We start from the raw sequence: 26864 nt of genomic DNA, 5'->3' as shown, positions 1-26864 counted from the left end.
CTTTTTGTAAATAGGAGGCTATTTTTTCTATACTCCAGTGGAACTCTCTTTGTCTTACTATGCATCTGTATTTAACGTTGATTTGTGAAATGGTAATTTCATGAAGCAGGTTTTATAAGTGCATTAAATAATGATTCTTGGGTGGAGCAAAACCAAGATTACAAACTTCTTAATGATTACTGAATATTAAGAAACATTCCCAGAATAGTAATGCTAAGTACAAGAGATTAAGATTCCATGCCCTTGAAAAAGAGTGAAGTAAATTCCTAAAACAAATTTGAAATAAAAAAATTTACAACTTTCTGAATTATCTAACACAATAGTTTTTAAAACTTGATGTGTTACTCCCCTGTAGGATAAGCACAACAAAATAAGAAATACCTTGAGACACCTAATCAACTAAATTGCTTAATGAAAGTTCTCCCCTTGGTGCACCCTAACATTTCCTTATTGATATGTTTGCCTATATTTTAAAGGTTTTTAATTTAGACTTATATTATCTTTCTGAGAAGAAACTCTAAGAGAACATTCTTGCAGAAAAAGCCATCATTAAAGTATCTAAAAAATAAATTTAAAAAAATATAAAAGAAAAAAAAAAAGAAAGCGAGAACAGGAGAACAGGAAAGTGAGTCTAGGTAAACTCTAACAGCCCCTTTTTCCAAAGAGTGAAGGTTGAAAGTTATGATCAGATGTTTCACCATACCATGGACTAAATATGGAAAACTCTTAGAAGATTTCTTATAATAAAAATAAACACTGAATACGATCATGCAAATCCGTTTTTAATGCAGTTGATTTTACTGACTTGCTTGTTTTTATCTAACCCTAGTAAGAGAAGAAAACCAAAATCATCATTTTGGTATTTAAGAGCAGTCTGTGAGGGCAAAGTTCTTTGTATCATTAAGAATCAATTATCCCACAGACAACACTTTATGATAAAACCAGTTCCAGACACGGCTGAGACTGCCCCATTCTACCGAACTCCTACCTTTTATGAACTTTTTCTACAAAAACATATTTCCTCCATTAACATATCTTTTAGTGTGATTTCTAAAAACAACCACTAACGAAAAGCTGTGAGGAGCCTGTTTAAAAAATCACGATTCTTTAAACATAGTACCTCAATTATTATCTTGATATAAAAAAGTATTTTTTCACACATGATGCTTACAAGGTAGGTATGTGCACCTTTCACATTTGGAAAGAATGAGTAAATAGTAGGGTTCGGTTTTTCAGGGTATTGCTGACATTTACTATAAAACACTCTTAATTTATAAAACCTGACATGTTTTGTGAAAATAAAGATTAACTAGAAGTGTAGCAAGTTCATTTTTTAGTTGCTATATTTGTAAACCAATCCCATTCACCCACTAAAAAGGAAATACTGATGAAAATTTATGGTAAATCTCAAAGAAATTAAACTTGAAGGATTCAAGGAAGCTGATTTACCAACAGCAAAGTGTTAATGTTATCAAAGAAATTACCTAAATTCAATGCTCTGGTACCAAATAGATAGTAAAAAACAAAGTCAAAAGCAATTTAAACAGACTATGGAGAATTTTGTACTATCCCTATTTACTTAGGTATGGAAGAGGGCTTTCAGTGAAATAAATAACCATAATCTTACCTATGAGACTATACACACTTATATAAAATACACTCCTATTATAAGCTATTACATGTGTCAATTGCAAAGTGATTCTTTATGACAGCCATTTTCCTTATAAGCAAGTACACAGTCTTTCAAGTTATCATTAGAGGTGATAGCACCAGCCTGCAAAAAATAGTCATTAATATGTTTGCCAGACTTAATAAGAGGAATATTTATATGTTAGCTACCCTTAGGTCTTTATATCATACATATTAGTATTTTAGTAGTATTTATTCACCAATATAACAGACTAAGTAGAATTCATTGTTAATACATTGATCAAGATGTAGATTGCTTTTAGGAAAGTTTTATTTACCCTTATCCCTCTTCCCTTGCCACTCATACCAACATGTACACACATGCACACCTGTAAATTATAATTTCTTTACCAAAAATGAAAGAGCTCAGAGGAACAGGGAAAGAACCAACAATCAAGCACTTTAATATTCAGTTATTCTCTTTAATACAGCTAAAGCAAAATCTGGTTTTGGTTTCCCTAAACTAGAAAGGCAATTTTTTGAATAACTCAATAGGCTAAAAAGGTTTTTAAATGAAATTATGACAAAGTACTCAAAAATAAATGGTAGATATGTGCATTCTAATTAAAATAAAGAAAATAACTGAAAATGATTGTATTTTATAGGTCTTTCCACTCCATTCTTAGCCTGAAAACCACAAAGTCCACCTGAAATCTCATTACAGAGTCAGGAAATCACAATAAGCACAAATAACCTACCATTATGGGAAATGTTGCCAAAGGGACAATGGGTCCGGCCAACCCTATAGGTGTGGCTGAAGTCTTACCACTAGGTCTATTAACAGCATTATTTACTTAATTTTTATTCTTTAAAGGAATTTAAAATTATCTACATTTCAAATGCAGACTCCCTCAAAGTAATATTCATGAGACCAAAGTTGTGATATTCTAGTTATATATATTTTTTCTAACATAGTACATTAATGCATTAAAATAAGAGCCCCTAAGATGATCTCACATGCCATCATTAGTACAGGAAAACACAGTTAGTGCAAACAAACTACCCTATATAATTTTCAACCTGATTTCTTTCTCATAATAAAAGAAAAAGTGATGAACATATATTAGCATCAAGATTAAAAACACAGATTAATGTTCACTTAATGTCTTGCTTACTACTTATGCACTGCAGTACATCATTTAAACTTTAAAATAGTTGAACAAAGGCAGCTGAGTTGATATATTGAACCCAAAACACATACTGCCTCAGTCTTATACTGAGAAATTACTGAGCTTTGGGGAAATTGTAATTTATACCACATGAAACTATATAATTTGTATACAAAAGACAGGTTGACTAATGGTTCCACTTGGATCCTATCTTCTTAAATCCGGTCTCTGTGGTTTGTATATCTGATAAGAATGAAAAGTGACCTTTCACCACTCTCGGGAGTGATTTCTATGCATCAGAGAGAAAAAAAAGGGGCGTAGGGCAAAATGTGGTTCAATATGGCAGCTCTGCTACTTGTGTTCTACAGAAAAATCATTTTATTTTGACTTTTTATTTGATTTGATTCAGTCTTGCCACTAAATCAGTACATTCAATTCCTTCTGCAATAAAATTTTAAATCACCTGCCTATGCATCTACTGAGTGCTGAGAAAGGGACAATCCATTGGGATTTATTGTTCCATTGCAGTTTATTGTTTATTGCAGATGGAATCATCATCAAAACTCAGAAAGCTAAGAGGATAAATTGTTCATAATGATTTAAACTATACTATAAATATCAATGTTTCCATGAACTCAAACTACCCGGACTTCACCTGTTGTTAATAATAAAATTCTGTAATGCCCTAGATGTCCATTTTATTTATTTATTTTTCCACGAGAACTGGGAATGAGTTTTTCCTAGTATATCATTTCTTTGTGAAAGTATAGTGACTGACAACACTAGGTGAAACATTCACTCAATAAAGTTCACAACATTATAATAACAAATTATAGAAAAGAAAGCATGGATTCTAACCACTTTGTCCTCCTTTGGGAAAGCATCCAAGGAAGCAGAGTAAAAAGAGAGGAAAAGAAGAAGAGAAAAACAAAAATAAGGCATATATTAATAGATTTTAAGAAAACAATTATGTATTATTTTTAAAGTGTTCAGACATAGGTATTTATAAGCATTGTAAATGTTTTACTCTTCCCCAAAATACTCATTGTTCAAGCTTTCATTGAAAATGCATCTATACTAATTCTACTATAGTAGATACCCAAATTGGGCACTATAATTTCCAAAAGTTTTAGTACTTGATGATTACATCTATATTTAAAATATTTTTCAGAAAGAAATCTTAATTCACTATTATATTTAGTCTTCCTATTACTAAAAAAACATTTTATTAAAATGCATAAAATTATATAAATAATTTTATCAAATTACTGTCAAAATATTTATAGCTACAATTTGGAAAAATCTAAGAATGGGAAATATTTGTAAAGAATAAAAATGAGAAAAAAGATATTAACTATTGTAGTCATAAATTATTCCACAAGCAATATTTATATGTAATATACGTTTCAACACTTATAATGTCATGGGAAAAAACAACACAATATATTCATACAATATTTTTGTCTCATGCCTTAAAGTGATGCCTTCTATTATTTTGTTTTTTTGAATATTTTGTCCAAATTGGATGGGCTTATAGAGACAGATAGACTACATTAGGCTTGGGTGTCTCCAAAGGAGAGGTACATCTTAGCTCAATTTCCTTTAACATGAGATTAACCCAGGTAATTTTAATATTTTATTAGTTAACTGTATTATTATTGGTTTTCCTCAAACCTATCATGGGAAGTTACAAACATTCAACAGCTATGGGTGCTCAGTCCGCATTTCCACCCTGCTAATTTGCACACTACTATGTACTGACAGCACCTTTTCAGATTGGACAGTACCCCTACACCAAATGTTTTTTTAAATATTTTGTATATCATTCCCAGGTCTCATCTGTGAGAATTCATTCTAAAACAGTGTATTTAGGAACACTAAAGATGAGAAAGTTAACACATAGTTCTTGTACACCTTTTTATGTGCCAGATACTATTTTAACCCAAGGTTGTTTTAAAAAGGTCTTAATATAACATATGATAATTAACTAAAGAACTTTCAGGAGGAAAACTCATGTGGTCATCAGAATGGCACCTAAAGAACTCTTAAATATATATCATAAAGACCTAGATTTTAATTTAATTATCATAATAATCATATACAGTAATTATTACTATCCAGTTTCATAGATAAACAAGACGTTGTTCAGGGAAGTTAATTATTTTCCCAAGGCCACAAAGATAATAGTGGGCTTACCTTAAAACATGTCTCTTTTACTGAATATCTTAATTTCACTGGAAGGGATATTTAGAATACCCTACCTACCTGCAACTGAAATACACTACCAATGAATATAATGTTGATAGGGAGATTGATTTTAATTTTAGCCATGGTTTTCTCAATTAGGAAAATATCCAGAGTGCATAAAGCTTCCATATTATTTTTAAATATAACTTTGTACTATGTTACACTGCATATATGATTAGATAATAAATGAAATTACTTAGAGAAACATTGGGAATTCTTTAGGTATATGATAATCTTAACTGTTCTATATTACACTGCAGACCTACATCAAAGAAAACTCACCCAGACATCCCTATAAATAATTTTACCATACTAAGATAGGGTATATAATAAAGTATATTAAAATGTATTCTAAAGTATTAGAATTTATCTAGTACTTCATAAAGAATATTTAGTTCTCTTAAATGAGCATCTCAGTGCCTCAAAAAAGTATATATATTTAAAGCACAGGCATAACATAAGTAGCTCTCATTTAAGCCAAATAAGGAAACAGCATCAGGTGAGACTACATCTCATAGAGAAGATAATAAGTACAAAAATCCCCCCAAATTTAAAAAAGGATATTTTGACATACTCTTTAAATATCAAAATAGTTTCCATGAGAGAAACCTAGCACTATATACTTTACCACAACAGTAAATAGGAAATTACTCTCATAGAAGCTAATCATTGCTTTACATATGTTGTCTTCGGTTACATTTAATGCTACCCAGTTCACCTTACATTCTACCTTCATTCAGTCTGAAACAAACATTGTAGAAACTAAAAGTTTTTTTTTTCTTCTTTTTACAAGAACTGGATATAACAACTTTAAGAGTCTTCTAGTTCATGATACTAAATCCACATTTACTACATTTTTCAGAAAGTAAATTTACTCCCACAAATAATCTGTTGGTTTGAATCTTTTGGTTTTTAATCATTTACTAAGATGCATATGGAAAGCATTTTTTTTTATTATTTCATCACTACTCCACTACTATGAACCTTATAAAAAACAGAAAATGGGAAAGGGGCACATTAATGTGTACACTTATGCCTGTGTCTACTTTCTAACACATGTATGTTTTCTGCTTGGCAGGTGTACTGCTTTTCACCTGCATTCAGAGCACCTCTCAGGCTCAGGGAACACTTACGTTGTTGGATCGCAGAGACACGCGGCCTCCACAGCGGGCACAGAACTTGGTGCGGCAGTAGGAGCAGAGATGGCCGCACCCATCAGCAAACTTTGTTTTGTGACAGATTCCACAAGTCGGAGCATCATCTTTGTGCTCTCCCTGGTAACGCCGCGCTTCTTCCCCTATCTTCCTCACTTGTTCTTTATAGCTTTCAAATTGTTGATGCAATCTCCTGGGCAAAAGAGAAAACGGTAGCAAACTAAGTAAATGACAGAAGACAAAAACAAAAATAATTTTTCCTAACAGAAGTATAGCTATTTGAATGAAACCAAAACATATAAAATAATTTTTCCCACTAATCTTACCTTTCAACTAATCAAACTTTCCAGTAAAAGGCCACTGGTAAAAAATGTATTAGCATGTAACCCACTAGTCTCAGTTTTGTTACTAGCAATGAAACATACACAAGTACAACATATAATCACTGTTTTGGTCCCCAAAGTGGAATTCATGGGTCCACTCCACCCCTCTGCTTCTTTTAGACAAATAGCTTTCAAGGTATTTGGACTGGGGAACTCAACACTTTACAACTACATTCATGTGTGTATACAACTGAAGCAGAAGTTATACAAAATACTTAAGCTAACTATATATGATGTACTCTGGTATAGTCTATCTCATTCTATTTTAATAATGATTACAGTCTAAAAAAAGTTTGTCACAGGAAATTGATTCCCTGACCCACTATGTGAGCATATGTATACTTGGAAAAATACCATTTTAAGTTATAGGGGCACCTGGGTGGCTCAGTTGGTTAAGTGCCCAACTCTTGGTTTTGGTTCAGGTCATGATCTCACAGTTTCATGAGTTTGAGCTGCACATTGAGCTCTGTGGTGACAGCACAGAGCCTGCTTGGGATTCTCTCTCTCCCTCTCTCTCTGGCCCTCCCCCGTTCACATGTCTCTCTCTCAAAAATAAACTTAAAAAAATTATAAATTATAATGCTATGCAATTTGTCTTACACAAAATATCTTCCTTTACCCCTATTCTTGGAGATTATTTATGTATTTAATATCAAGTGTTTAATTTCATACAGTATATAAAATATCACCTTATACATTATAATTGAGCTCACTAATCCTTCCACGATATGTGAAAAGTGTTAAACCACACCTTGCAAATATTCAGATTTTTTCTGATACAAATATTTTCTCATACAAATACCCCAATTTGTATGAGAGTTGTCACCACTCTTTATTTAATGGATGCAACCAAAGTTGTTGAGGCAAACCATTTTCCATAAGAATGTTCACCTTTAATGTGATTCAAGTCTCCTCCCTTCCCCATCAGCCCTAATCCCTCAATCTTCAACTGCTACAAATAGAAACTATTTGCTGCTCTGTACAGAACACCATGACATCCAGTGAATCCCCAGTGAAAGTATGCCTTAGTTTTGTAAATGAGAACTGAGAGAGTTGTCCCAGGCCTAGCCAATAGTCATTGGCCATTACAACAACAGAGAAACTCCTAGGAAATTTATCTCTGTAACTGAGCGAGTGAGCTGGATGTATTCCCTAGGACACAAGGTACACACACATGCTGTTGTTAATACGGGCAGTTAGTTAGCTTGATTCTCTACACCTAAGATATCTGTGGGAACTGGTACTCCTTGGAAACAGAATCAAATAAGTTATGTCTAAGGACTCTAGTACTTGAAGTACTGGGATTTCATTATATTTTTCTTTTAACATCAACAGCTCTTGAGCAGAATTTTAATGATTACTTTAAAAATTATAAAACCCCTTTCCTGCTTTGCCAATTGACAGTTTTTCTATTTAATAGCACATGTACTTGCACTAGGAAATAAAGTAGTTTAGAATCTGAAGCCTTCCCCAATTTAAAGGCTAGCTAATTTCAGTTCATAGAAATAGTGATATATTTAATGAAAGCAAGAATGTCTGAACGGCTTGAAAAACAATGCTATTTGGTACACTGAATTTTTTATAATTTAAGCAGCATTAATCTAGGCTCAAGTTTTTAAAAAACAACTGGGGCTATCTTAACTACTTCAAAAGTAACCTTACAAAATAGCATTGGAAATCTTAAGGCTTCTATTAAAGAAAGTAATTATTAAGGAGTGGGAACAAGGAAATATCTCTAATCAGAGAAACATATATAAACTCTAAGCATAGAGGAAGTACATGGGTAGATATTTATTGTGAGAACCATCAAATCAAATGTATTTAAGTAAATATAAATGCAAAAGCTAGGCAAAGGGAAAAGATTCCCTATGAATTTACTTTGTAATACAGCACATGATTTGGTATAAGTGTTGGCAAACTTTCCAGTAAAAGGCCAGATTGAAATATGTTAGACTTTGTGGGCCATATAGTCTCTTTGACAACTACACAGCTCTATTATAACATGAAAGTAGCATAGATAATATGTAAATAATAAGCATAATAAGTGTGGCTATATTCCAACAAAACGTTATTACCAAAACAGATGGTAAGCCAGATTGGACCCGTGGGCCAGTCTGTCATCTCCTGATTTAGTATATCCTTTGTACTGAGGTATAATGGTTTGAAAATCCACTGTTCTTTAAAAATTCAAACATTGGGGTGCTTGGGTGGCTCAGTTGGTTAAGTGTCCAACTCTTCATTTTGGCTCAGATCATGATTTCACGGTTTCATTGAGTTTGAGCCCTGCGTCAGGCTGTGTCCTGGCAGTGCAGAGCCTGCTTGGGATTCTCTCTCTCTCCCTCTGTGTCTGCCCCTTCCCCACTTGTGCTATCTCTGTCTCTCTCAAAATAAATAAATAAACTTAAAAAAAATCAAACACAAAATACTTTTATCCATCCTATAGGACCCAATCAAAAGGGGTGTTTTTTAATAATAAATATATGCAGGGCAGTGACCAGTGAGATAAAAACTTACTCTGCTACAATCTCATAGCATTTTATTTGGTCACTCATAAGGCATTCAGCTTTTTGTCTTTTGGTTTTTTTACCAAAAAATATAAATATACTATAATAATAATATACTATATAATATACTATATATTATACTATATAATATACTATATACTATTATAGTATATAATACTATATAATATATACTATAATATAATACTATATACTATAGTATATAGTATATTATTAGTATATACTATATACTAATAACTATATAATATACTATATATTATACTATATAATATACTATATAATATAGTAATAATATAGTATAGTAATAATATAGTATATTATATACTATAATATAGTATATTATATTATTATATTATATTATATACTATAATATAGTATATTATATACTATAATATAGTATAATATATAATATAATAATATACTATTAGTATTTCTGCACATGTCATCTTTCTTCTACCAAACAGTAATGCACAGTTTAGCAAGATAGTTAAGACATATTTCTCCTTAGTAGTAGCCAATACATACTTGCTAACTGTAAAAATCATACACAAATACTTTTTTCTTAGTCCATTTTGAGAAAAAAAAAAACAATTTCATACTGAAGGCTATGTATCCTGAAAAATCTTGCTGCCACAAAATGCTGAAAATACTGGATATTTAAAGGAATAACTTTAAAAAAATGTTTATTTACTTTGAGAGAGAGATTGAGGACAAGCAGGGGAAGGACAATGTCAGCGAAAGCCCAATGCAGGTCTCGAACTCATGAACTGTGAGATCATAACCTTGGTGGAAACCAAGAGTCACTTAACCGACTGAGCCACCCAGGTGCCCCTAAAGGAATAAATTTTTATTCCTATTTGAGTTGGGGAGAAAGTATGGAGATCCTCACAGGAGAAAAATGAAACAGTAGCAGTAATTCAGAGATGGAGTATAGTTATGAAGCAGACCACTGCTCCTGGGACATGTACTGAGGCTCTGTGACCAAGAACTTCAGCTTTAACTTTCACACAAGTGAACAAAATTAACATTGTTGTTAGGTCACCACCAAAAATAATTGAAATAGAGTGTATGATATCCAAACCAGTGGAAAACATGGAATGAGGAAATAGTCAATCTACAGAAGACAAGAATTGAAGCAAATGAACAAACACAGACAAAGCAGGACAATTAGAAATTATGGCAAACAATGGTAGTAACAATCCAACACACATCAGGAGTCACAATATGTATAATGGACTACAGCATCATTAAAAGACAAAAATTAACATGTTAGATTTTTAAAATTTAGCTAAATTAGGTTTAGAAGAGATATACCCAAACTAGGAAGGATGTTTGAAATAAAGAATGAAAAAATATATCCCAGTGAAAGGCTAAGGACAACAACAACAAAACTGGGATAATATTTATGGCAAAAAGCATTACTAAAGATAAAAAGGATAATCTATTATTTAAAAAGTATTCATATAATTTTTTACAAGACAATTCTAAACTTAATTGCATATAATAATATATGAAGCCAAAAAATAATAAAACTACTAAGGTGGAGAAATCCACCTTCATTGTAGGATACTTTGACAGACTTTTCTCTCTATAATTAACAGACCAGACAGATCAAAAATAAATAATTACAGGGAATATGTGAAAAACGTAATTAAGAACTTTATATACATATGCATATGTATTTATCTGTCCAGTAGAATAAACTTGTTAAGCTTATTGAGTACGATACTTGTTCACACATATTTATTGTCCTCAGTGGTAGAATACATATTTTTTTTCATGTAGATATGAAATTTTTCAAGCTCTGGGCCTCGAAAGTACTGAATATGTTTTATTTCTTAAGTTGAGTGTTAGGCACATATTATATCTTTTATTCTTTTTCTCTATTCTTTACATATATGCTTTTGTATTATGAAGTATTTCATATTAAAAAAGGAAAAATTCAGTTCTATCTCATCAAATATCATTAAATAACAAATGAGTCCTATAAAGAAATGAAAAACTGGAATATATTATGACATTAAAATCTACAAAAGAGTTGACCAATTATGCCTCCTAATTAATTTAAAGAAGAAATGTGTATGTTTAAATGCACAATAACTTTATGAAATAAATTCCCATTTTATTGATGAGAAAACTAATTTTTGTCTAGGGGTTTGCTTTTCCTTTCTATCTGAATATATCATTGTAAATTCACATACTTCAGATCTTACTCTAAGCGCATATAAAAGATGACAACAAATACGGATTCAACTTGCAAATGAAAACGTTTCTGAATGCAGGAAAGTGTTAACTCTCAGGAAATGTCAGTGTTTTGTCATGACTAATTGATGATACATGAACAAAAGCTGAGTATGAACAAGCCAAAGCTATGCTGATGAACTCAGGTCCTGAAACTCCCATAGACCTTTCACTCCTGCTCAATAATACTTTCATGCAGTTTCAACTCCTCTACAGTGCTTATTCCTAAGCTCTCTTTTCTCAAATTAACTTCAAGCTACTGTGTCCTCCTGAAAGACTCAAAATACTATTTTGATGATGTATGAACCCAGTGTTGGTTCCCTATGTGCATATGCAGCTTAGGCTGTGACAGGGGGCCAGACCACAACAGGTGGGCAGGCAGCAACATGTCCTTCTCCAGTAGGCCACGGCAAGAAGGCTGGTGAGATAAGGTTTCTCAGTTGAGTTATGAGGGTGGCGTCTCTAGGTTCTCATTTTCTCCATGAGACATTTTAGGAGGGAAGGTCTCTTCCAGTCTCTCTTCCAGTCTTTCTTTCAGTGGAAGAAAAATCTAGCCCTCTGAGTAGTTCCTAAGGATGACAGCTGCCAGGGGACAGTGCTCTCCCAGAAGCTGCACTGACATAACTGGGGCAGCTCTTTGGTAAGTGCTTCACCCCACAGTTTATGAAGTCATTCACACAAGCATCTCCAAACTCTACCAGGACTTATATTCTCCCGGATGCTATCCCTTAGTGACCTGCACCCATCTGTACCCAACTCTCATGTGTATTTCCAGTTCCTTCCTGGTTTTGGCAATAGTCCATATATATAAACCTGGTTTGGACATTCCCACCGGGAGAGAATTAAGAGAAGAAAAACCATGCTGTTTCTCAGCCCAGAACTCTCTTACAGCTTCAACTCTGTTTCTTCATGGGCTTCTTCCCTTCCTTACAGGTAGGACTCCCTTATTCTTCACTGAAAGAAAGAGTCCAACCAAAGTCTCTAGCAACCTCTTTAACTTATTTCCCACTGTGTTCTTTCTTTACTTATCAGCAGATACTATAAAAGGGGGGGGAGGGAAAGAAGGCAGGGAGGGAAGAAGGAAGGAAGGAAGGAAGGAAGGAAGGAAGGAAGGAAGGAAGGAAGGAAGGAAGGAAGGAAGGAAAGAAGGAAGGAAGGAAGGTAGGAAGGAAGGAAGGTTGGTTCAGCATTTATTTACTCCCAGTTCCTCAAAATCTACTTATTCTGCAACCTTCTGCAATGCTCTACTGAACTGTATCTTAAAAATCAACTTTAATGTCCTTTTCTCAATTCGTATTCCCCTTATATTATTCTGATATCTCACTCTGTCAAGATGTTGTTCTCATAATAAATTTTGCCTTTGGAATCAGGATATTGTAGTGAAACCATAAACAGCATATGTATCTTTTGTATCTGATGTTTTAATGCTTTAATACATATCAAATATGTGACAGTGTTCTATTATGAATAATAAATGGAAATACATATTTTCTTATATATTATAAATGCCAGTGAATGTCAGTAAATGCAGAATTGCAAATATTAAATCTTTGTTGTGACATTTATTTATATATTTCAATTTTAGAATCAACAATATATTCTTAGTGATTAGTAAGACTGATATTACATATGATCACAAATTTCAGATTTAAATTATCTAGAGGGAAAATGGTGTTATAAAATATGCAATACTATAAAAAAGAAAGCATTAATAGAGAAACCTTGGTTTTCTCTCAGGATGTGACTTCTTCCCCATCATTTCATTCTGTAATAATAATTGTACTATTTTAACATATGTGCACTCAATTCAAGAAACATCAAGATTCCAGTTGTAAACAGGTTGTTTGGGTGATTAATGGCACACATTTGAAGGATCTAAAGATGAATGCCTAAAAAACTAGATATTCTTTAAAAACATCATTATATAGGGGCGCTTGGGTGGCGCAGTCGGTTAAGCGTCCGACTTCAGCCAGGTCACGATCTTGCGGTCTGTGAGTTCGAGCCCCGCGTTGGGCTCTGGGCTGATGGCTCAGAGCCTGGAGCCTGTTTCCGATTCTGTGTCTCCCTCTCTCTCTGCCCCTCCCCCATTCATGCTCTGTCTCTCTCTGTCCCAAAAATAAATAAACGTTGAAAAAAAAATTTTTTTAAACATCATTATATAAATGCAAAATAATTTAAACAGAAAATTGGCAATGGCATTCTTACATATTAATAAGTATTTGTTGATTACTTACTATAAATATGGTACACAGCAAGATGCTAAATGATAATGGTAGAATGCAGAGAAATTGTTGTAATTGGCACAGTACTTCATTTATTTCTATTTTGTATTTTTCCTTCCTCCATCCTCAAAGTGATCAGAAGCCAGAAGACAACTCCAGCTTTCTTCCTGGCTATCCTTTTCAAAGGACAGACTTTCCTAGAGTAGGAGGGAAAGGGAACTAGTGCTTTGAAATTCCAAAAGCCTAAGAGGCAGGTGTGGAAGGAAGGTAAGGGCTTTCCCTAGGATGAAGAGAGGGACAGGGACCAGGGTGGCTTGTGCATAGCCATCTAACATGGAGAATTGCTTTTGGATGTGCAAACAAGCATAAAAAGGCAAGGGCTTATGTGTTCCTTCCCAACCGTGGCACAGAATACATAAAACAGGGTACAATTTAGGGCCCATGAAGTTAGTAACATGGAGATTAAAGCTAGGAGAGTTCTTCTGAGAATGTCAGATTGTTCAAGTGCCTCCAATAGGGGTGTCCAGGAGAAAGACCTGACAATGAAGGAAATTAAACATCTCGCTAGCCTGATAGGTTGAAGGCTTGGTTTAAAAGATTTTGACATCACACTCTATTGTCAAAAAATTAACACTAACCTCAATTCTAAAGCACAGTTCTTGATTCCAAGGAAAGTACAGTCTACTTAGGAAGTAAGTTATAGGTAAACACAAATTAACAGTTTATGACAACATATACCAAGTGGCAAGGAATGTAATTAAATTGTTCTGTAGGGTAATAGTTCTGGTTAAAATAACCAGGGAGATTTCTTTGGCACAGCTGGTCAAAAACATTTTTCTAGGTGATTTGGAACTTGGACTATTTCCTGAATACTAAATGTATGGCACATAGTAATGCTACTAGAAGTACTAAAGTAGGAGCGCCTGGGTGGCTCAGTTGGTTAAGCGTCCAACTTCAGCTCAGGTCATGATCTCACAGTTTGTGAGTTCAAGCCCCACATTGGGCTCTGTGCTGAGAGCCCAGAGCCTGGATCCTGCTTCGGATTCTGTATCTCCCTCTCTCTATGCCCTTCCCCCATTCATGTTCTGTCTCTCTGTGTCTCTCAAAAATAAATCAATGTTAAAAAAATTTAATAAAAAGTACTAAAGCAAAAGAATAGGAAAGCATGCTAAGATAATAACACAATTGTGAATGCTCTCAAACTTCTTAAAAGTGTAAGTTGAAATCAAATTATCTTTTAGAGTCTTTGCATATCAGCAAACACGCATCCAGTTTATATGTTGTAATGAGTGACAGCCCAATAACCACACATACCTGTGATGTGAAAACATATGTGCCGTTAAAAATTGTTTTTTTGGCCCCAAAACAGAGTTGTCCCCTCTTTTTAAAATTTTTTTAATATTTATTTATTTTTGAGAGAGAGACAGAGTGCCAGCAGGGGCGGGGAAGAGAACAGAATCCAAAGCAGGCTACAGGCTCAGAGCTGTCAGCACAGAGCCTGATGCAGGACTGAAAGCCACAAACTAAAAGATCATGACCTGAGTCGAAGTTGGACGCTTAACTGACTGAGCAACCCAGGAGCCCCAGTTGTCTCCCTTTTAATAAAACTGTCTCTCTGATTCTACTCTTGAACAGAAGAGCAGTAAAATTCCACTGCATTCCAGTGATAACTAATTTTTTGTAATGATGCTTGGTCCCTTATATTAGAGATGAGTTGGGAATAACCTCACAGTCTTTTAAACAAAAAGACTAAGTTATGAAATCTGGTGCTACAAAATTGTTGGAAGGGGGACAGAAGTGGGTTCTTAACCTGACCTCCAGGAATGACTCCTAAAACAAAAGCATAAACTAGTTACTCAGAGTTCCTCAACCAGGAAGCTATGGAATCAGAAAGCCACTGCACAAATTGCTGGTGTTAGAATCCTACCACCTCAGCAGAGACATTCTGATCTGGAATCACCGCCATAGCCACTTGGAGCCTGCTAGAGAGTCCAGAAAAATGATTGCCCAGCGTGCTGCTGTGGTCCTCCATTTAACTCCGTTTCAATTCAAGTTTCATACAAGTACATCTGACTGGTGGAACATAAATCACATCTGGAAATCTAGCTGCAAGAGAACCTATAAAATTTAGTGTTTAGATTTCTGGCTTCTTCATAAATTCCCTAGAAAGATTCTGGGATAGATGTTGTTGACATCAGTCTTCCACATTATCTACACTCCTCTGATTTATGTCAAATTTCTTAATTCATTCCACTGCACTTGACATGAGCAATATCTAAGTCTAAGATTTCCTATGATATTCTCTGTTTCTCTCTCTCTCTTTCTTCATATACTAAATATACACTTAGTGAACACTATGGGAGCATTTTGCCTCCACCAGCAAATTTCTTTTGATAAACACAGTGTCCTAACAAAGTTATACATACATATATGTAGCTATCCAGTCTATTGTATCTAGTAAGAAGGATGCAAATACAGCAAAGTAAAACTCAGACTCAGATACAAGACACATATATAAACAAGCAAACAAACCAAAAACCCATTTTGTAGTGATTAGTTGCATAGCACAGATCTGTTACCTGTGGTGAAAACTCTCATTATTCCTCACTTGGATTATTTCATCAACTTTTTAAGTAGGCTCTGGCCAATGGATTTCCTCACTCTAGTTCATCATTCATACACTCTAAATGATCTTCTTAATAAATTGAACCAATTATTTCAATCCATTGCTAAAATAGAATCTCTAAGATATAGTCCAGTTCCTCATCCTGGGGTGATTCTCCCTTTGCTCCCACTTATTTATCTATCAACATCTGTCACAAACCCTTCTCATTTACTGTATATCTACCATTGTATCAAATACAGTTCTTGACACAAGCATCAATTCAACAAACACTCATTGAACTCCAACTATACAGTAGGCACTGCTTGAGTCTCTAAGAAAACAACATACAACAACATAAGAGGATACTGAATTTTACTTATTTTATTACTTTATTTAAGGTGTTTTGATAAATATCAGAAAATGGTCCTTTTCCTTTGTACATAGGGATCATGTCCCTGTATTAGAGACTGTTTTTTTTTTTTCTTTTCAAAGCCTAACATAATTTTATCATGAACATAAACTTGATCTAACAAAATGTAATCTTCTAGGCTCTAGAAGGTTACTGCTGCTTAGAGGAACAATTAGTCTTGGTTAAAATGTGTTAATATATTTTTGTGTTTTTTCAGATTATATTTTACAACTATTCTTATTTTAAATACAAGTTGTTTATAGGTGTTTAATATATATAAAATATTCTTCAAAAGGAATTGATTCATTGAAAAATTTTATACTACAGGTGAAATCACTTTTATAGCAGTGTATTTTTTCCAGCCTTGAACTTCCTTTTGCAAATTGAACCCTAACCAATTATTATAAAACTACTTATCAATAGTTTGAATTTACTTAAGCTAAGTTTTCACTTAACACCAATCTGTAGAAATATAACATGCCATTCCTCTATATGACCATGTTAGCTTTCATTGGAATTTCACCTTTGTTTTCTCCTCCAACCCTTGTAACTATTTCCTGAAATTTAAAAAATGGAATTGTATAAGCTTGAAATTAAAGCCTCCTACATCTTTGCTAGGACTTGGGGATCATCACTTTGGAATCATTTAAACTCCATTCTCAGAATGAGAAAAGATAAAGGAAAGATTCCAAAACCCAATTTTAAATGGAAATATTTAGGAAAATAAGAGACACAGGAGGAGGGATTTCGAAAATCACTATGTATCATGTTCTCATTTTATAAATGAGAAAACTTAGACCTATTACTTTAAGTTACTAACATAAGGATGTAAAACTGGTTTGTGATAATTAGGACCTCTACTTCCAACTTTCCACTACACTTCCCTATCTTAAGAATACTCATTTGAATATGGCTAGAGGAAGAAAAAGTTACTGATTTGTGAAGGATGTTTCCTTGGTGTTCTTAAACTGCATCAAATTTATCTAAGGGGCTTGTTAAAATGCATGCATTTGGACTAACCTACAGAGCTTCTGATTTAGTAGCTAAGGTATAAATTCCAGGACTCTGACTTTTTAAAGGTCAACCAAGGTGATTCTGGTGCAGATTATCTGGGGATTATAATATAGTAGAGAACCCTACATTAAGGTTAAATTTGAAAATGAAGGCATTTTTTTCATACACCTTTCATCACACTTGATAAAATTAATTTTCATCACATAATTAAATTTTAAATTTTAATCATAAATTCAAAATTTGGGGGACACCCTATACAAAAATATGCTGGAAAACTTTTAAATATTGCTATTATAATTTGATAACTATCATTTAAAAATTTATGATTTCATTAATCACAGATATTTACACATTATTATTTGTAGGTTTTGTTTTAATGTTCATAATAGGGGTTATGGAAAGAGAGGGATAAATAAATGAGGCATTTTTAGGGCGGGGAGACTACTCTGTATGGTACAATAATGGTGGATACATGTCATTATACATTTGTCCAAACCCACGGAATGTACAACACGAAGAGTGAACCCTAATGTAAACTATGGACTTTGGGAGATTATGATGTGTCAGTGTAGGTTCATCAATTGTAGCAAATGTACCACTGTTGGGGGATGTTGACAATAGGAGAGGCTATGCAGGTGTGGGGGCAGCAGATATATAGGGTAATCTGTGTAGGTCAGAGGAAATTTTCCCCTTAATTTTGCTGTGAGCCTAAAAGTGCTAAAAAAATAAAGCCTACAAAAAGTCTGCCCTAAAAAACAGCTATAACAATATATATTGTATATACGTGTTATAATATATTTATATATTATATATATTTCCTAAATATTTTAGTAATTCAGAAATTTACCTCGGATATTATTGAATACTTTTTAAAATTACTATAGTTGAAAAAATTACTTTTCAGCTGGTCTAAAACCACATTTAGTCTGTAATTTAAATGTCCAGCAGATGGCACTAAAGATTTTAATTTTTACACTGAGTTCTTATTTAAACCATTTTTCTTTAAAATATCTAATGTGCTAAATAAAATTGGTTGAATCAGCAGGGGGTGTAACTTATTAGGAAAAAATGTGGTTTAGGAGGTTCCTGAAAAAGAACAAAAAAGAAATTTATAGTGTTGCAATTTCTGCTCTTTTGTGGAGGACCCTCATTTTATATGCCCTTTAAAAATTATATATTAAAGGTTTTGTCAGATTTTTTTTGTCTTCCATTTAGCGCTGCTGTTAAAGATGTAGTTCATCCAATCAGCATCCAACAGTGTTCTGAAAGCACTGAGAGATGACACTTAGGAAAAATAAGAGCATAGCTGATGATTAGCTATTAGTGTTTTATTGCCTGTTACTTCAGTCAAGCATTTATTTTTAATTCCGTTTTCAATTTACCATAGGAGGCCACTCCTGAGTAAGCATTAAAGGAAGACATCTTAGGACACGGAGACCCACTAGCACACATTTAAATTTTTGCTCTGCTTCATCTCCAAAAAACACCTTCACTGTGCTCCCGGGTGCTGTAAGGCACTGCATGTGTAGAAGCTTTGTGTGTTAGGCCTCAATATATTGCTTCTAAATTATGGAATAACAGCACTACTTTCTAATAGTCTAGATCTATCCCAGGTCTAAAACTGAATATCTGGCACAAGAGGGAGTCATTTTAATACTTTGACAAGCAGGTTCTCTCATTCACAGCACAGTTCAAGACAAGAAAATCAAGTGAAAAGAAGACAAACTATAAAGTAGCATATTAAATTGGAATGAAATTTTAGAAATAAATGAAGTTAGTTTTTAAGAAAATAATCTAATAGGTAATGCTGATGTCTGCATCATAAATATGTAATTGATCAATTTAAATTCATGTAATCACATGCCACATGAACTTTTCCAGAACGTGCCATTTGGTCATGCTAATTGACCTAATATACAGAGAGAAAACTTCCATGAGTTGGCAATTTTTAAAAATTTTTTTTATGTTTTGTATTTTATATTTGAGAGAGAGAGAGGGCACGAGTAGCAGAGGGGCAGATAGCCACAGAATCTGAAGCAGGCTCTAGGCTCTGAGCTCCAACACGGGGCTCTAACTCACAAACCTTGAGATCATGACCTGAGCCAAAGTCGGACACTTAACCAACTGGGCCACCCAGGCACCCCCCATGTGTTGGCAATTTTGAAGAAGGTGGTGTCTACACATATGATAAAGCCAAAGTGTTAGGTACTTAATTCATGCCTGTACAATGCACCATAAACCTAATCTTTCTGTATTTTTATTTTCACCAGACTTGCTATGTTTTATTACTATGGGGAGGGGAAAAAATAAACCAACTTCACTTCACAATTGCTTTTTGGAATGGATTAAATATAAAAATTTAAGTGTATGATCATGAAGAAATTATTTAAATTCTATTCTTCAGTTTCCTATTTATAAATCAGTAATAATAATAGCGACTTCGTAGGATTTGGGGAGGGTTAATTAAAATGATCAATGTAAAGTGCTTAGTACAGTGTCCAGCACACGGTAAAAGCTCAATAGATGTTAGTGATTATTATTATACACACACATAGATAATACATGAGAAAAGAAAGTACTTTGCTTTTTAAGTTTCTGAGTACACTTAGCTGATAACTTTGGGAAGCAGCTATGGCTGGCAGGATTTCCTGGCATATAGGTATCAGTATGAGTGACTTAGATCATCTATAAATTGACCAATAATAAAGAGCAGAAAGGTCATCTTTATAAGATAAAAGTCAGGGAGAAAGGTGAGTCTGCTGGTATGTTTTGTTTTGTGGAAAGTCTACAAAATACAAGCACTGGGGGGAAACACATATAATTTTGCCTGAAAAACTTTCAGCCTTTTTTAATGGTCATTTCTAATTCCTACAAAGGGGAAAAAAAGAGATTCTAAAATCTGATATTTTAAAAAGGCTATTATCATTAGGCTATTTTGAATTGAATAATGTAGATTACCTAAATCATAAGTGTTCCCAATGCTCCAAAATGGCTGATGAATGACTGATATACAGAAAGCCTCTAACAACATGAAAAAGTTGGGTTCCCTTTTACTTTTAATATCTAATACATTTATGTATATTGAATGTATTCACAGTAGTGTGTTAACCAAATTTTGCTGCTTGCTCGTTTGAATGATAAAATATAATCTGGGATGTGGTGGCTAAAGGGAATCTTTCAGTGTAATTTGGACAAAGAATCACTACTTTCAATTTATAATATTTGATCAGAATAATTCCTTTAAAATGTGAATAGTTCCATGAAGCGCTATAAGCTGCTCTGTTTCCCAGAAATCACAAAGCCATAAGGGGGAAGTGAGAAATGCAACATTCCCTAATTTGCAGACAGTTAATGACTCTGTCTCCATGGACAGATCCTCTGGTTGGTCAAGTTCAGTGCTTACCCATCCCAGTTACCAGGCTCTCTATTTGACCAACAGTAACAACCCTGTCTTGTCTGGTCAAAGGTGCTATCTCATCTATTTATCCACAGAGAGTGGGTAACAAAGACGTATCAACCCTCCTCTGGATAGAGAAAGGAAATGTACTATTTACTGGCTTCTTCCCCCCCAGGAAGTACAGGTGCTAACATGTTGCTTTGGTTTTGGATTTAATCCACATTAGTACCAATACTTCAGAAGACAACAGAGCCCAAGGATTCTGGGGCCAAATATCCTTTCCTGGGCTCTTCCTTCTACTCACTTTGTGGTCTGGCAATTAACACTTCAACACTCTACTTTTCCATCTCTGAAATAGAGATAATACCTGCCTATTTACAGACAGGATTGTTGTGGGAACTAAAATAGATAATATATGTAAAGCACATAGAGAGGTGTTGATTTTACTAAGTACTCTATAAAACATTAGCTATTTTTTAAATAATATACAGAGAAAACAGTGAAAACAAATCAGATAAAGTGTCTGATTTTGTTCTGTGCCATCTAATATCATTTAATGGATTACAATACATAAGTAGGATTTAGAATTATGAAATAAAGTGTCTAGGTTGAGTTCAGATTTTTAAAAGCAGTTCCAGCAAATATCCTACTTTTAAACCCTGAATTAAATATCTGAGGACTAAGAAATGTATTCCAAAAAGGTTTCCCCTTTTTCATTTTTTAAAAGCAGAGAAATACAATCTTCCTGAATTTTACTTGCACAGTATCCTGAATTAGTCAGCCATCATTAGGTACAGTATTTTCTAAGTCATTCTGAAGTGGATTTCAAGACAAGTGACAAGATGTAATTTCCTTCCCATTATATTTGCTAATGGTGACATCTGTTTTCATCCTTTAATTAAAATACATTGTTAATATGCGTTTAAGACCTAACTATCATCTAAATAATATAACAGGTGTTGTAAATAACTTAAGTTCTTTTATCCCCATGAAAGAGATCATAAAGCAGATAATTCAAGTGGTTTTGCAAATATAGAAGTAAAATTCTAGAAAATATAATACTTTTTAATTTCTAAAACATATTTGTACTCTGTATCTCTTCCATGTGACCCAGAACCCCTACCACCATTTAATCAACTCCAGACAACATCTTCTACCCTCACCAGCCACTGCCTGAGAATAATCAAGTCTATTTTTAAAAGTTAGCATCTTATGTTATATTTAGATACTAAAAATGTGTCATAATCAGCTTTCACTAATCACAGTGCACACAAAGCTAGAAATAGTCCATTTTACCTCTCATAATATTGCATTATCTATGAAAAACTTTGAATAATATCAAGGTACTTTAAATTTGAACTGCATTTAATTCAATAGAATATGCCAGAACCATGGACAAAAAAAATGTTGCAGTTTTTATCACTGTAATGATCCATCAAATTAAGCACATCTAATTCCAGCTCAATAATCTGATCAATTCTGCAGCAAACCATCAAAAAGAGATGGGTTTACTATACAGACGGTCCCAGACTTACAATGGTTTGACTTACAATTTTTCAACTTTATGTTGGCACAAAAGCAATATGCATTCAGTAGAAGCCATACCTTAAATTTTGTATTTTGATCTTTTCCTGGGCTAGCAATATTCAGTATGATACTTTCTCATCATGCTGGGCAGTGGCAGCGAGCTAGAGCTCCCCGTCTGCCATTCAATAATGAGAGAAAACAACCAATATACTTGCAACCATTCTGTACCCAAACAACCATTCTATTTTTCACTTTCAGTACAGTATTCAGTTAATTATATGAGATGTTATTCTACCTCATTATAAAATAGACTTTTTGTTAGATAACTTTGCCCCGGTGTAGGCTAATGTAAGTTTCTGAGCATGTTTAGGTAGGTGAGGCTAAGCTGTCGCATTCTATAAGTTAGGTGTATTAAGTGTATTTTTGACTTAACAATATTTTCAACTGATGACGAGTTCATCAGGATATAACCCCATCGTAAGTTGATGAAGATCTGTATTTCACCTAGAAGTAACACCCTATTTCATACTTATTTTGCTGTTATTTGTCTTGAGTATTTGATTAATCCCTTCTGATAGATCATCTTAAACTCAAAATCTGGGTCCCTTCATCTCTTACCCAACTCAGTAACTCCTATGCCAAGTCCTACAGAACAGGCAATCAATACATATTTAGAGTTCAATTTGGAATCCATTCAGTGGACTAGCCCTGAAAGACATGTTGTCAGTCCTTAACAAGAATCTGCTCCTTCTCCTTCTCAGTCCCTTGCAATGCCCTTTGCTCCTCTTAGGGTTAAACCTAGTAGCCTAACTGAAAATAGTGTAGCCATGCAGAGCAAGATTTATACTTTACCATCATCTAAGAATATGAATGCTAAGTAATGTTATGGTCACTATTGATTACCCTGTGTTTCAAAGTATAAATGGGGAAGTCAGGGAAGGTGTGACTGAGATGGTGAAATTTGAGCAGACTTGAGGGAGGGGAGAGGACAAGTCACAAAGAATGGACTTGGAAGAGGAAACAGAAAGGGGGAAGGCCTGAGGTGGGAGCCTGTCTGGGGGTCTAAGGAAAAGCCAGCTGGCCGGTGTGGTTGAACAGGACTGAGCTAGGGCATAGCTGTGATGGGAAGAAGGGGACAGTTATATAAATCTCATCATCATTTTAAGTATTTGGCTTTTACTCTGGGTGAATGGGAAGCCACTGAACAGGTTTGAATGGAGGAATCAGGTGGCTGGACTTAAATTTTCACAGGATCCCTGTGGCTCCTATATTCGGAATAGGAGAAGGCAGGCTTGAAAGCAGAGAGAACAGTCAGGAGGTCATGCAAGAGTCCAGGTTGGAGACGATGAAAGTTTGGCCCAGAGGGGCGACTGGGTGGCTCAGTCAGTTAAACGTCTGACTTTGGCTCAGGTCACGATCTCACCATTTGTGAGTTTGAGCCCCGTGTCAGTCTCTGTGCTGACAGCTCAGAGCCTGGAGCCTGCTTTGGATTCTGTGTCTCCTTCTCTCTCTGCCCTCCCTGCTTGCACTCTCTCTCTCGAAAATAAACATTAAAAAATTAAAAAAAAAATTTGAACCAGAGCTCAGGTATGGAGGTGGTAAGAAGTGATCAGATGCTTGTTCTTCCTTTCATCTTGCTTTAAATCTTCACAGAGCATGTGCAGGTAGGCATATTTATATTTTCATGACTGTAACATAAGTATTTTTTCTTTTAAAACCAATTCTCAGGTTGCATTTTCTACTTCATGCTATATGTTTTCTCACTATCAAAGACAATTATTGCCCAATCACACAAAGTAAAGAGTGCTTGGCTTTCTCAGGCTGAATGACACCAAAGAAAATGGTCTCTGAAGGAATTACCAAATAATCAGGGGATAAAGAAGTATGATGGTATGCTATCTTATAGTTAAAAATATCCAAATTTATGTGGTGCTCTGTTGGCATCATGGATGAAGTACTCACCTAGCACTCACCCAGCTTCTAAAATCTGGCAGTTACTAAAGCATCATGGTAGACCTGAACTGATACACTGGGTCGCTTTAAAATTAACAGAAATTTCATTTATTTTATACATTAATAATATATAGGCAATGTGAATACACAATAATCTTATGTCTGGAAACCTTATGTTAAAAATGTTTCCTCAGCTCTTTTTCATTTCTTCTCACTCCAGTGCCAAGCACCAGTGGTCACTACTTTTGTGCCCATGGCCCAAATGAAAGAAGAGATTATATTAAATGTTATTAGAATGCAAGTTCTGGGGGGGGGGGGAGTTCTAATTTTTAACATTAAAAAATATTTTTCCATTGTTTTTGTAATAGATTTCATTTTCCCTTAGATATTTATAAAAACCTAACCTGTAGTGTTCTCATAAAATTAACCTCCTCAAACACATTAAATACCTTACTATGTAGTATATGTATGTATGTGTGTGTGTGTGTGTGTGTGTGTGTATGTGTGTATTTTAAACCTTATTAGATGACCCAAGATATAGCAGAGTCTCAAGGTCTCCATTTTAATATCAGTTCTCCTTGTGCAATGCTATAAATAGAGATATAGAAGGAAGGAAAGGGAAATTTGCTCAGATGTTAAGGGAATGTTTCTTTGAATAATCTCTTACATTTCCTTAGTTTTGTTGTTGTTGTGGTTGTTGTTGTTTGCTTTGGTTTTGGTTTTATTTTGCTTTTGCTTACCCTAAGTCTAGGAGAAAGCTTCTAATGGGGGTTCTCAGTGAACAGGTAGTGGACTAAAGAAAGGCCCATTAGACCAACCTGTCCCAATTCCGTAACTCCCTATATCAGCACTTGTGAGTCTAAACAAATGCCTCTGGCCATCACATAAGGGGAACCAAGGTCTCAGATGTGGCACCGGGGAAGTGACAGGGCCTCTGCATAGTGAGCTCTGGGCATGGCTGCTGCAGCCACCACCAGTGTTTTAGGGACCTTCTTGCCAACATAACAAGAAAATTTTTCACAGTAAAAGAGCCATCTTCAAGACAGACGATACATGAGATACTAGGAAACGGAACTGAGAAGAAAGAACAAGAAATAAAGAAGGCTCAGTGTGGCTACAGGCAGAGAGAGGTAACATTTCATATTAATTACTCACATCTAAAGCCTGGTGTGTACACTGTGTCTCCTGCCTAAAAATAATTTAACAGCCTGGCTAGGAGCACCACTAATTTGTCTCTGGGCACATCCTGCTGCTCACCTTTCTACAGAATCTGTGTAAGAAAAGATTTTTAAAGTCTACTTTAACCACACTATCCCTGCTTTGCCAAGTGATAAGACTGCAGGATTCATGTATAAATACTCTTGGCTTAAGGATAGATGAGCTATAGTCTTTAACAGATTGCTTTCAAAACCCAGAGGTTTCTGGTTTTTGTTTTAGCTTTGAACAGCCTGAGTGAATAGAAGTACAAGGGCACAAGACAAGTTGTTTTATAAATTCTAAAAAAACTTTGCTACCATCTAAGGCAAAGACACTCTCTTCTTTTCACTCCTGAGATAATGAAGGTCTAGAGAAGTCTTTCATCCAGGGTCTTTGGTCAGCATCTCCTGGGTAAGGGCGTTCCCACTAAATGAAAACAAGGGTTTGAACAAATTATCTGCTAGTGATGTGCTAAGTGATATGGACAAGTAATATAATCTGTGTTTTATTCTCTTCACCTGTGAATTGAGGATAATAATTGCTACCTCTTAGGATTGTAGAGGAGATTACCTAGTGCAATATTTGACACAGATGTGACACTCAGTAAATCTCAGTTCTCTTCCACCACTTCCCTTTTCACAACAGCATGGTTTGTGACTTATTCTGAGCTCCTATGGGAAAGGGTAGGAGACTGTAATGGGGAGACCATTTGATGTAAAAAGATCTGGGTGTCAGTCCTGGTTTTGCCCCTCACATACTGGGGAACTTCAGACATGGCCCTCAGCACCTCTGAACAGAGCTTCTTTATCTCTATGGGAATGAAAAACTTTGATACCTTAGAGTCATCATCAATTGTAAACTCAACAAATAATGATTGAGTATCTGCTACATGTCAGGTGCTATTTGAGATGCCAGTGATATGAACAAGAACAAATTAAGTCTGTTCACAGGAAACATGCATTCAACTAAGGGAGGGAGGCAGGTGTAAAAACACATTCAGAAAACATATAATAATGTCAGGTAGCACTACACAGTTTGATGACAAAAAAGAGGCTAAAGAATAGAGAGTCACAGGGGCAAAGCATGCTTACAACACATAGGATGGGGAGTGGAGTTCTGAGGGATGTAAGAAACATGGCTGCCTGTCTGGGGAAGAGGATTACTCCAGGCAGAAGGAACAGGGAGTGTAAGCACT

At 34.6% G+C, this 26864-nt stretch overlaps 1 protein-coding gene across 24 annotated transcripts in view; it reads right to left on the bottom strand.

The window, feature by feature from the left end:
• The window catches only part of RIMS1 (regulating synaptic membrane exocytosis 1), a 490562-nt gene that overhangs the window by 285015 nt on the left and 178683 nt on the right, over positions 1 to 26864 (bottom strand). For 23 of the 24 annotated variants that reach the window (XM_019830859.3, XM_023254106.2, XM_023254107.2 and 20 more), the window contains 2 exons: positions 6179 to 6392; positions 3657 to 3668 (listed from right to left, as the gene is read on the bottom strand). In XM_019830859.3, coding sequence (XP_019686418.3) covers positions 3657 to 3668; positions 6179 to 6392 — 226 coding nt within the window. The remainder of the gene's footprint in view (positions 1 to 3656; positions 3669 to 6178; positions 6393 to 26864) is intronic. The other variant, XM_023254093.2, reaches the window with a different exon arrangement.

This window comes from Felis catus, chromosome B2 (assembly GCF_018350175.1).
Source record: "Felis catus isolate Fca126 chromosome B2, F.catus_Fca126_mat1.0, whole genome shotgun sequence".
Lineage (NCBI taxonomy): Eukaryota > Metazoa > Chordata > Mammalia > Carnivora > Felidae > Felis > Felis catus.
This window is presented reverse-complemented; position numbering and strand designations above follow the sequence as displayed.